The sequence below is a fragment of the Gossypium arboreum genome, chromosome 11 (assembly GCF_025698485.1).
Source record: "Gossypium arboreum isolate Shixiya-1 chromosome 11, ASM2569848v2, whole genome shotgun sequence".
Taxonomy (NCBI): Eukaryota; Viridiplantae; Streptophyta; class Magnoliopsida; order Malvales; family Malvaceae; genus Gossypium; species Gossypium arboreum.
In genome coordinates this window covers 114397254-114411052 of record NC_069080.1, presented here as the reverse complement: position 1 = coordinate 114411052, position 13799 = coordinate 114397254, and the positions used below count along the sequence as shown (strand labels likewise).

The following is a 13799-nucleotide window of genomic DNA, read 5'->3' as shown; positions in this document are numbered from 1 at the left end:
GCAATTAACTTTCCAGTCAACAAACAACGAAATGCACACCTACCCAAGCTCACAACAACAAAATTTCTAGCAACTTTAGTGATTGGGCAACCAAAAGAAAAAGAAAAAGGAAAAGAGGAAAAAAAATAAACGTTTAGGAACCAATTTCTTTTAAAACAAAACTAATTCTGCAAATTAGCAAAAACATATCCCCGTTTCGTTTATGCAAAGACTCAAACACAAGACCACAGAGTATATAGAAACTTAACCATCGAACCAGCATGCTTATTCTTAACACAAATTAACGCATAACTAAACTTAAGTAGTCAGTTCAATGATAGGAGTCATGCCAAAATAAACTATAAATTTTCAAGAGGGAAGACTTGAACCCTCGATCTCATACACATAAATAGAGTACTTAACCACATATACAAAGACTTAATTACTGACGAAATTTATCAAACAAATGTTCAGATTTTTGGGGCGTTACATGATATGAAAAGTTTCGGCACAAAATTCAACCTACAAAATATTTTGTAATTTTTATTTATTTCTCGTATTTTCCTATTTTCACTTTTTCAATCACTTTTTTTGTGGGAAATTTTTATATTATAAAATAGTTCCAAAAAGCAGTATGTAAATTTTTATATCATTTGAAAAATGTCTACCCACTGAAAAAAATTCTGAAAACTTTCTAGTAAAAAAAATTTGTTTTGAGAATGTTTGTTAGAAATCAGTTTTATAAGAGCATAAATAACACCTAAAACACTAAAATCTGATACCAAATGATAAATATGAGAGGAAGAGGATCGCAGATTTGTCCAAGTCTCGGATTTGACTTAGTACTTTAGACGTTTGGAAAGAAACTTGGATTCTAACAACCTAAAATGCAAACGAATCCAAGTAAAAAAATGAAAATAATTAAAATAAATAACTAAGATAAATAAAATAGAGCAATAATTCAAAGATTAGAAAGATAAAAAAAGGAAAATAAAAAAATGGATGGAAAAGATAGAACGTGGCATGTAGAAGTCCTAAGAAGCCTTGGAAACAAGAAGAATTCACAACTCCCTTCAAGCGACTCTAATTTCCTCTTCAAGAAACTTGGCAAGAAAAAGTTTAAATATGACTCCCATAATCTAAAAATATTGTTAAACCTCTTCTAAAAGAAAACTCAAGAAAAATTCTTGAAGAAAAAGCTCAAAAAGAATTTATTAACTCAAAAGATAAATTGAATAATGATAATTTTTTTTTGTGTGTGTGTACAATGTAAAGGCCTTTATATAGGCTAGCTAAATAAATCTAAATAAAACTCTTAGGTATATTAGAACTCTAATTAACCAAAACAAGAGGTAGTTTTAAACTAAATTTTCTTGTTGACATAAAACTCTTAAATAACTTAAAATACTTAATAATTATAAAAATCAGAATAAAATAATAATAAAATAATAATAGTTGATAAGTACAATATTGGGCTAATATATAATAAAAATTAAGTCTAAAACCCAAACCCAATATGATTTAAACTAGAATTAAAAGCCCAAAACTCGTAATTCCTATCATAATCCCGTTCAGAATTTTTGTTCGCGTAGTCTTAACTAAAATGATTATAACTTGAGTTCCCAAACTCGAATTGAGTGATTCAAAGTGTGTTTCGAAACTAAGATGTAGATCTTCGAACGTTATGGAGACATCTTAATCCATAAATGCCTGGATGCCATACAAATATTTATAGCAAGTGGACTAATCTTTTTAGCTTGAAAATTGATAACTTGGTTGAGCTTTAAAGTAGTGTAAGTTCATTACATCTATGAGCCTGAAATTGAGCTTTGAGACTCGCATCAATTAGTGTTAAATTTGAGAAAGGTGAAAGATAGTAATATATCACGAACGTTTACCTGCAATTAGTAGAAATCAATGGTAGCAGTGAAATTAGATATTGTAATAATATTATAATATAAAAGAAAAAAATACATTACACTAAAAATAAACACCCATTCAAATAGGCCCACATCTAAATGAGGAAACGTAGAACGGAGAAAAGTTTACAAGAAGAAGCTAAAGAATGAACCACTTCATGTCTCATCGTATATATGGTAGTAAATCAAATATTGACTTTTGTGTTATGAAATTATTATTGATACGTTGATAATGTGTTATGTAGTATAGGCAAAGAATCGGATGGCAATACTCCATTTAAAATCTTTTAAAGTAAATTCACTTAATTTATTTCATATAATGTGTCACCATTTGCTTCATCATAACTAAATTTTTAAACATAAAATTATTTATTTAAATAATATGTTATCATCTGATTATTTGACAACATATTCAAATATTAAGCTTGTTTTTTAGATTTTAAAAAAATATATTTAATTTCAATAATTATGGGGAATACATGTTAAAACATAAATAAAAAATATAACTTTTCAATATATAAAATAATTAAATATTAAGTATATCAATAATATAAGGTTAATAGATTAGGCAGTCCTTATACTTAGATAAAATTTAAAATTTAGTCTTTATACTTAAATATTTCTAATTTAAAATTTTAGTCCAATCATTAACTTTGTTAATATTTTTAAAAGAATTTTTCAATTTGACATATTAATTAAGATTTCCTCATATAACATTTTACATGATTTATAAAAATAAACTTGTTAAGTTGACAAATTCTGACAAAAACTATCAAAAACAATAATGATTGAACTACAATTTTCAAATTGAAAAAGTAAAGAGATTAAAATTTTAACTTTTATAGTATAAAGATTAAATCTCAAATTATGTAGAAGTACAAAGACTACTTGCATATTTTAACAATAATAAAACTCTAAACCAAAATAGCATAACAATTAAAAATAATACGAAATAATCAGCAAATATTGATATAATGATAAGGTACATTAGACTCTTAAGAAGAGAATAGGAGTTTGAACTTCAAAAACAATATCGTTGAAAGAGATAATCATGAATCTAAATTTCATTGATAAAATATAACACAAAAACAAGTTACAAGAAAAAAAAGGGGGGGAAATATATTAATGGCAAAGTGTATGGTGGCAGATACAAACATTGAAGGAATACTGCAATAAAAAAAAGGGGGGATCAGTTTAGTTGGGTAGGTCTGTGTAATTATTAATGCCATCAAGTCTCTCTTCCTCCTGTTTTTTTTTTTTCGTCTCATTGCATTATCTGCAAATTTATTAAACAAAACACACACAAAAACAAAATGGGGTTTCCATCAATTAAAAATATGAATGTTTTGGTTCACTATATGAAACCAATGCAGGCAATCATGACTTTGATGGTGAAAGAGTAAGGCAGCCTTGGCCTTTGCCTTTGTGTTCATTGTTTCAGGGTTCATTAACCCCTTCACCCACCTCCCTTCTCTCACTATTAAAAGCTATACACAGACAAAAAAAGTGTCTTTTTCTTCCTTTCTTTTCCATTGTTTTTCTTTTTTCTTGTAACGTTTTTGGCTTTGCTTGGCATACTGAATGAGATAATGGGTAACATTGTAGCCAACAAAAATGGTGTTTTATATCTTCTTCTTCATCTTTTTCTTCTTTGTTTCCTTGTCGTGGGGGAATTTGATCTTTCAGGCCTAAACTACACAAAGTTTATCAGGCAAGCGAGTAGGTTGAGGCTTGAAAGAATTCAAAAACACTTGGAAAAGATTAATAAGCCTCCTCTCATCACCATTCAAGTATGTTAAAACCATTACTCTACTTGTATATATTTTCTTCTCTTATATATTTCTCATGGATGTTGTTTTTTTTTTCAGAGTCCAGATGGAGATATCATAGATTGTGTCCACAAAAGAAAACAGCCAGCTTTAGATCATCCTCTTTTAAAAAATCACAAGATTCAGGTATCAACATTAAACCAAAAGTGTAATTTTTTCTATTTTCTGGTCACATTATGACGGGAGTAAATTTTTTTAAAAAATTTATGTGGCAATATACTGTACCAGAGAGTTCCACCAGAGATGCCAAAAAGGTTGATACAAGAAGAGGTAAGAAATTCAATGAGCAATGAGGCAACTATAAAGGGTACTCCAAGGCAATGGCAATGGCAAATGTGGCATAGCAATGGGACAAGATGTCCCAAAGGAACGGTTCCCATACGGCGAAGCTCGGTGCATGATGTTTTGAGGGCCAAGTCTTTGTTCCATTTTGGCAAGAAACAACGTGGATTTATCAACCCTGCACGCCGCCGTGCCGATGCACCAGATATCGTTAGCGGCAACGGTCACGAAGTACATAATTTATTTTCTTAACATTGATTTAAGCTAATATTTCGGTATTATAAACAATCAATATGAAACAGTTTTTTTTTTTTTTTTTAAATGAAGTTTCTAAAGTAATTAATGACATTGGTATGGTGAATGATGCATGTGCGTACATTTATTTAGCATGCGATTGCATATACGGGAACAACCCAAGAATTCTATGGGGCGAGGGCAACTATAAACGTGTGGGACCCATCAATAGAAGAAGTCAACGAGTTCAGTCTATCACAGATTTGGATTCTTTCGGGATCATTCGACGGCTCTGATCTCAACAGTATCGAAGCTGGATGGCAGGTACTCGTTCCATTTCCAGTCCTCGCATGCACCTAATCCTATACTATTTCTTTTTTTTTTTTTAAGGTTTGTTTTTCTCGAACATAAATTTTCAAATAAGTCGCTTTCCAAATGTCTTGATTGATTTATTAAGAGTTGATTTAAATGTAAATTATATAACTAAAATGAAAATACTTGTATTAGGGTTTTAGAAGCTTTTGATGACATTTGTACTAGACAGGTCAGTCCGGAGCTTTATGGTGACAATAGGCCAAGATTGTTCACTTATTGGACGGTGAGTTTTCTATATAATTATACCTTAATATTAAATTTCTGTTTAATCTATCATTTTATGTTTTTAATTATTTTATGGCTCAAATGGTGAGGTACATAAAAATTTTAATTATATATATGTTATATATCATTAAATAATGTCAATGGAAATAATTATATTATATTAATGATATGGAATTTTTCATGTGCATGCATATAGTGGTTAGACCTATCTTGATGCAGTATGCATGTTCATAATATGATTTATATGGTTTTATTTTGTTATTAAATAAAAATTTAAAGGATAATTTTATACAAATGGGAAATAATTGCTTTAATTAAGAGATTATTGAGATTTTAGGATTGAAATCTGTCTTTTCTTTATAAAAATTATAAGCTTTAACTTGGGTTGATCTGACGATATAGAATTTGAGTATTTAAATATTATATTTATTATTAATATTACAAATAATATATAAATTTCTCAATTTTATATATTATAGTTATATTTTGAGAATGTAACTTTAGAACTTGCATTATTGGTCTAAAGTGGTCTGAAATGAAAATGGTTGTTTGCTAAAAGATGAGTTTAGTTTTGGAAAATGGTTAGTTAACCATTCTTTCATTGCCAAAGTTCAATAAAAAAACCAAATAGAAAACAGCCATACAATTATTAAATGAAACAAACTAACAATGGCCACATTATTATTGAGGAATCTTCAATTTAACTTTTTTGGTTTGCATCACATTCTTCCAAACACTTTTAACTTTAAATGGCTCTATATGTTGAAAAAATAAACTATTCTATATTTTAATTTGATGGATTTGATTTTATATAAGTTGACTCTTGAACATTATCAATAAATATTTTTCAGATTTTAATTCAATCCATAAATATTTTTAATTTTAAGAAGGTGAATAAAAAACACATGCATGTTAGAAGTGGAAAAAACAAAATTACTGTATGAATACCATAGTGGGAGAAAATGTTGATCGCATGATTTATGCTTTTCAACAACCTTTTTAATATGTCTAGAAGTTAAAAGACAACTTCATTTACTTTGTGGAATTTGACATTTATTTGTTCAGGGGATTGGAGATTACATGTAATTTATTACTTTTACATTAATTAATAAAATATATTTTATTTATTAATTATCTTCAACATTTATATTCTAAGAAGATTGGAGTATTTCATTTTTATTGAATGTCATGCAAGCAAATTATTCTTTTTTCAATTATTATTAATTATTTTTATATATTTTTGGATAATTACAGACCGACTCCTATGAAGCAACTGGATGTTACAACCTTCTATGCGCAGGCTTCGTTCAAACAAATAGTAGAATTGCAATTGGGGCTTCTATTTCTCCTGTTTCTCAATATACTGCAAATCAATATGACATTACCATCCTCATTTGGAAGGTATATGAATATATATGGGTGTAATCGGGGCTGAGTCGAATTCGAATATTGTCAAGTTCGAGCTCGACTGAATATCTATTTTTAAATTCTAGATATAACTGAACAATTCGAACTTGACTCAATAATTAAGTTTAAGTTTAATAATATATATTAAGGGTAATAACATGATTTAATAATATAAAAAATGAAAGGCTTGGTAAGGCTCGCAAGCCATTCAAGTAAGTATTACCAAACTCAAATTCAGCTTGAAAATTATCAGTTTGAGTTCAAATTATTTTTTTAGCGAACTCGAATAGCTTGCGAGTATCAATATCTCATTTATACCTCTAAAATATATGTATGTATAGTTAATATTATTCTCATTATATATTTAACTTGGTTTAATATGTTTCCGAATTGTGTTTCTAATTTTAGGATCCTAAACTAGGGAATTGGTGGATGGGATTAGGTGACAATACTTTGATAGGTTATTGGCCAGCGGAGCTATTTACTCACCTAGCAGACCGTGCAACCATGGTGGAATGGGGTGGTGAAGTGGTGAACTCGAGGGCCAATGGCCAACACACCTCAACTCAGATGGGCTCCGGTCATTTTCCCGAAGACGGGTTCGGAAAATCAAGCTATTTTCGGAACTTAGAGGTTGTTGATGCGGATAATAGCTTGAGTTCTGTTCGTGGCATATCAACCCTAGCTGAAAATACAAATTGTTACAACATCAGGAGCTCATATAACAAGGAATGGGGCACATTTTTTTACTATGGAGGGCCTGGGAATAACCCACGCTGCCCTTAGATCAATATTATGGTTTGAATTAAATATTGATTCTTTTAATGTAATTATTCGAATTTATGCTATTTCCACGCTCTTTTTTTTTTCTTTTTTTTTAGCATTTCAAACAGGCAAGGAAATAGCAACCTTTTGGGAATAGGGTAGTGCTAGTTTATTATCGTACGTACGTAGAACTAAACTCAAAATATTATCGATTGGTTAAGCAAAAAGTTCATGTTTTCAGTAAAATAATTACTTCCAAAATGTTATTTATAATATTTCAATATCTTATTTATAATTAAAATAAATCAAATTAAAGGGCAAACAAAATCGATTTTATTAATATTTTAAAAATAAATTTAATGTTAAATGAATAATAAAACATAGTAAATAATTTTAAGAATATGGTTTGGTTATTGTTAACAAAAACAAGATTTAAGTCTTTAGAGATAAGAGTTAGGCCATCATTAAAAAAAAAAAAAGAGGACAAAAGAACCCGAGCTGAAGCAAAAGGTGGGAAAAATGAGGAAGGAAATGTTGCAAAAATTGAGGAGCATAGATATGAGGAAGTCAAAGTAGAAGGATGAGAAAATAAAGGCAGTTGAGCGAAGAAGCATCGTATTCAATGTCATTCCATGTAGATTTTGGAAAATGAGCCTTTCCACCCACATCATGATTCTTTACCAAAATTTATCTTATATTTTTGTTTAAAAATCAGACATGCTTATTTTTGCGGGTTCCAATGAAAATGGTTGCCCTGTAGATTTAGCGTCATCTTAATCGAATTGGATAAAATTAATTGAAAAACGATAAAAAATTAATTAACTTGAGAATATTTTAAATTGAATTAAAAATTAATTCAACTGAATTTTGTTATTTTTAATATTTTATTTTTATTTTTAATGATTTATTCAAAATATTCGTAAGTATTTGATTTTGTTGGAATGCAAATCTAATGCTTGAATTTCCTTTTCCATCTAATATAAAAAGGGTTATTATCATTGTTGATGATAAATGAAAATTTTATAAGTAGGATTGAAATATTTTATTTAATTATTTTTAAGATTTTAAAGAAAATTAATATTTTTAATATAAAATAAAATTAATATTTCAACTTTACAAATAAAGTTTAACTATTGTCACATGTCTATTTTCTTAAAAAAAAAGTTTGTTATTATACTCTAAAATTGTGCCATCTTTTAAACTTTATTTTGGAATGTATAAAATATTTTTATAAAAAATCTATACCGTATATAAAAGTATGAATTTGAAAAAATTTTGAATTGATAAAATATATTTTATTTTTATCATATTACTAAATTTAAATTTAAATATAATTATAATTTAATGTAACATTATTAGTTAAAAAGTTGACATAAAAGAGAACTTGCGATAATTACAATAATTCTATTATTAAAATATAGAATTATTATTTGAATAAAACTTTAAGCATGAAAAAAAGATTTATCTATTAATCTAAATAGAGTTTCAATTTGAATAGTACTCTTAAGTATAAAATAAAGTAAAAAGATTTATCTATTGATTATCACTTAATTAATATTAGAGTTATATATCAATTAAATTTTAAAGTTAATTTTATAAATAACATTCAATGGTTAGATATATTCAATCAATTAACATCTAAGTAAAATTACTTAGAAAAGAATAGAGATAGTTAGATAAAAAAGAGGATGGAACAGTAAAGCAATGGTGGAGAAATGATAGATTATTTTAATTAATGATAAGGTAATATACATAGTTGTTGTTATACACTTTCGTATTTGTTAAAATTCTTGAATTTGAACATTAAACTTATGTTTCTTTTTATTGATTTTTCTAGGCCCAAAAATAGGTCTTTTTTTGAAAATGACCCGAAAAATTTTATTATTTACGAAAATGGTCCAATTTCAAAATATATAACGAAAATGAATTGAAATGAATAGTGGTAGGCGATGTCGACACGCCAATGGTCGACACCAAAGTCCGTCGTATAATCATTACTTTGTAATTGAGTTGGGGATAAAAAATTAAGTTTTTGGTGCCAACACTGTCATAGTCGGCACCCGTATGTAATTTTTTGAATACTTTTTAAAAAATACGTGTATTTCCTGGTTCAAAATATATTTTTTTAATCGGTGTCAACATGTAGGTGGCCAGCACCGGAAAAAATTTTCAAAATATTTTTTTCAGTGTTTTTTTGTGTCAGCGCTCATGTTGCCGGCATTAGTTCATATTTTTTTCTAAAAAAATTGTCAATATTGGTGTCAGATTTCTCGTTACCAATACCGGCGTGATTTTTGAAAAAAATTTGTCAGTGTGCTCTGGTTGTTGAAATTAGTGATTATTTTTAAAAAAAAGTAAAAAACATTTAAGAAAATGAAATGACTTGGGGAGAAGAGAAGAAGAGAGGAAGAGAAGAAGAAATAAATTGGGAAAATGAAAAGATTTAGCAGTAAAGTAAAATTTGATTTCTTTTAAATTGTGAGTTTTATTAATGTGTTCTTTTAAATTGGGATATGATTACAGTAGAATATTTATCATCATCATTAAATAAAATTATTTGTTTATTTATTTAATTTTCCAATTTAAATTTTATTTCATTTTGAATGTTGACTATTGTTTGGAAGTTAAGAGAGTCTTAAAATTTTTTCTAATTTTGTTTTGAATATTTTTTTAAACCGAGAAATACTCGTATTTTTTTCAAAAGTACTCAAAAAAATACATATGAGTGTTGCCATGGCACCGCTGACACCAAAAATATTAATTTTTTTTTATCCTCAACCCAATCACAAAGTAATGATTACACGATGATGGACTTTGGTTCCAACCATCGGGGTGTTGGCACTGCTTGACACTATTCATTTTAGGTCATTTTCATTATAAATTTTGAAACTAGGTCATTTTCGTAAATAATAACGATTTTCGAGTCAGTTTTGAAAAAAAAAGCCCCCAAAACACCAAGAGGGGTGTGTAATAGCCCGTTTTCAGTGATACCAGAAACAGCGGTTTCAAAACTCCGTTCTTCGATGATCGAGTCTGATAATATTATTATTTAATATTATTGAGTCTATATTAGAGTTAAATTGAGTTTTGGTGCGATAATTTTAGTGATTACATGTTTAATTAAGGTACAATGACTAAATCGTAAAAACCATAAAACTTAATCGCTATTGAATGTTTTGTTGATAAAAGGTTTAATTAATGAATCTATAGGGATTAATATGGAAATTAAACCCCTTTGTTATTAAGTGGTCGATTTGGTGAAGTATAAGTTATAAATTATGTTCAATTTATAATTAAATAGTAAAATAAAATAAGAAACGAAAGGGTGATGGATGGAAAGAGAAAAACAAAGTCTTTCTCAACTCATTCCACCAAAATTTCATAAGCTCGACGGGGAAGAAGAACTTTTTTGGGTTTTGGATCTTTAGTCCCTCAATTTGGTAAGTTATTCAAGTCATTTTCTGGTAATTTTTATATTTTTGGAATCTTGGGAGCTTAATTTAGCTAGCCCTAGGACTAATTCATGAATCTATTAAAAAAGTTACCATTGAATAATTATTGAAGTTTTTGGTGTTAATGGCTAACATGTTAAGCTTAAATGTTAGTAAGACTAAATTATAAGTGAAATTTTGATAGTTTTGTCATTAAGGACTAAAATGCAAAAATTATAAATAGTGGGGGTGAGAATTATATATTATATGCTGCTGATATGTTAATTAAGGATTTATTTGAGATTGGTTTTGAAATCAAAACTCGAATTTAAAAATTGTAGTATTTTTAGTTTTAAGGACTAAATTGAAATAAATGAAAAACTTAAAGAATTGTTGTATAGATAAAATTGAGTTGTTATTTAACTTTAATATATTGTTAAACAATATTTAGAATAGATGATTAAGTTTAATTGTAGTTTAGATCAAAAATTACAACAATAAGAGGATTTAAGTAGAAAAGGGAAAACTACTAAATAGTCCCTATAACACCCCTTACCCGACCCTTTCATCGAATTCAGGTATAGAGTGTCACAACTGAACCATTTTTGTGTACAAGATTAAAACTCATTCTTTTAAAATCAGACTATATTACCTATCTAAAAGAAACCTTACAAAATAGACAAAAATTTTAAATAAAAGTTCACTTTTCTCAACTTCAGACATTAACAGAATTACATAATTACAACGTAATGGACTCTAAAGTGAAGCCTCTCATGCTACCCCCTTCCTATGTGCATGAAACCGTACCGACGTGAAATCCTTGACTTAACTCAGGCTGGCTTAGTCCCTCATCGAGTTCCTTAACACGCAAGTCCTACAACCACAAGTCAAACTCTTGTAAGTTCGGATTAACTTAGTGAGTCTCTACGTTGCACGAAAATAGGCCCCATCTTATAGGGGTTTAGATTGAAAGAACTAAATATAAATAACTCTCTTCTTTTACGAGTAAATTCTCTTAAACCTGGCGTAGTGTGCTCTAATTTATTCCCAACCCTATCTATTTACAGATAGATTGTTAAACAAATTACCTTTGGGCAATCTTAACAACCCACGATTAGTCTTGACAGTTCCTCGGATGTATTTCTATTTTTGTGAACTCTATTCTTCCTTGTAATCTTCTTCTTATTTATTCCCAATACGGGAAATCTTCTTTCCACCATGTCCTTATAAGATAGCCCTTTGATCTATTCTTCTAATGGCCCTTGGGTATCTCTCTATTGGCGGTCCTTCCAAATACGTTTAGCCCATGATGGACCCCTTCTCTCACCCTTATCCCAAAGAACTTGCTTAGCCCAGACGGGTAACCTTACACATTTCTTCTGTGTTTGATTAGCTCTTATAAGAATTATCTTTTTCTAGAGTTATGTATTGAATAATTTTACAAATATCCATCGAAAGAATAAAAGTTAATTGATACGGAACTGTTTCATTGAACTAAGCAAAATACAAACTCTGAATATATGTATGTTCATTACTTCTTGACCCAAAATTGTTGAACTTTGTCATGATATGAATAAATATATCAAGTGTAACACCTCTAACCCGTATTCGTTGCCAGAATAGGGTTACGGAGCGTTACCAAAACTTTCCAAATATTTTCAGATAATTCTTGTAAATTACTATTCATTAACCGAGATCATTCAAAACATCCTTTAATTGGACCCTCGAGGACCAATACGAACATTAGAATCAAGTCGGGACTTAATCAGGAACTCTAAGAATTTTTCACAAAATTACAAAAATTTTCCCAGGTGCAGGGCTCACATGTCTGTATGGCCCGAGAGACATGCCCGTGTGACCCCGGGACATGCCCGTGCTAGAGGCCGTGTTTGACCCCATGTAACTCTCTGACTTGTGCACACGGCCATGCCACACGCCCGTGTGCTAGGCCGTATGGTTAATTAATTCAATTCGAAATTAGGGGTAGGTTTCACACGGCCAAGACACACGCCTGTGTTCTAGGTCTGTAGCATACATGGCTGAGACACACGCCCGTGTGCTCAATTTGAGCATTCTGTTTCTCGAATTTAAGGTGCAGGGGACACATGACTAATAAGTCGTAATTTATACATATTTTTATCCCATGCTTAGCATTTTTTTGGATGAATTATCATTAGATTTGTGGAATTCGATGCTCCTAATCTTTTAATTTCATATTTTATAATTAGGTAAGCATAGGAGAGTAAAAAGAGTAAGAAACGGACCAAAAAGGGAGAAAATGGGTCAACATAGGAAATCAACACAGCCTGGACTTCCTCACACGGGTAGTTCACATGTCTGTGTCCATTTAACAGATTGCAATACGGCCTAAGCCACACCACACGGGCGTGTCACACAGGTGTGTCCATGTCAAGCCCGAGCCTAGTTCTATTCGGAAAAGGCTACTCTTGAGGGTTTTGAAGCATTCTAAAGCCTATATAAACACCCCAGGAGGTACCTAAAGAGGACACACGGAGTAGTAGGTAAGGAATTACTCGAAGAAAGCCTATTGATCCATCTCAGAAGCCGGATTCTCCTTCAAGACTGAAGATCTCCCTTCAATTTCCTTCAGGGGTTCTTAGGATTCTTTATGTTTTGTTATCATTATTCTTTTGAGATATTTTCTTTTACACTTATGAACTAAATCCCCTACATACCTAAGGGGAATGAAACCTAAGATGGATCTTGTTATTATTTTCTAAATTATATAATAAATATTTGTCTTGTTCTTAATTATGAGTTCTTAATTCTTGCTTTAATATTCCAGGATATTTATTCAAGTATTGATATGCTTATTTAGAGGAGCAAAAGTCCCTTTCTAAGTGTAGATCTAGAATAATTAAGCGGAGTTGATTGCACCCTAGACATAGGGCGACATAATTTTGCCGAATTAGTGTGAAACGTAATAAGAGAATCCATAGATCGAGTTAATGCAACACTAGGGGTTTTAATTAGAAAGAGATTTCAATTAATCAACCTAGGGTTAGACGTTGTTAGTCTCGAGAGAGATAATAATATAACATAGGGATTTCTACAGATCAAGTTAAGTGAATAAATTGTCTAATTTAGAGTTAAATAACAAGTGAAGTCTAGGTGGATTTTTCCCTTGGTTATTGTCCAAATCAATCAGTTTTCCCAAAAGTATTTCCCCAGTTTTCTTTCTATGCATTCTTAGTTTAGTTAATTAGTTTAGATAAAACAAATCCTCTTATTTTTAGGCTAGATAATAAAAAGAAGGTTAATACTAGTACTTTTAGTTCCTGTGGGTTCGACATCCCGATCTTGCTATAAGCTATACTACTGTTCGATAGGTG

General features: G+C 29.7%; 1 protein-coding gene across 1 annotated transcript; it reads left to right on the top strand.

The window, feature by feature from the left end:
* Positions 1-3032: 3032 nt before the first annotated feature.
* Positions 3033-7264, top strand: LOC108468432 (uncharacterized). The gene is made up of 7 exons (XM_017769319.2): positions 3033-3688; positions 3767-3853; positions 3956-4240; positions 4397-4567; positions 4788-4841; positions 6098-6244; positions 6659-7264. Exons 1-7 carry the CDS (start codon positions 3488-3490, stop codon positions 7034-7036), a joined length of 1323 nt encoding a protein of 440 aa, XP_017624808.1. The 5' UTR covers positions 3033-3487; the 3' UTR covers positions 7037-7264.
* Positions 7265-13799: the final 6535 nt, after the last annotated feature.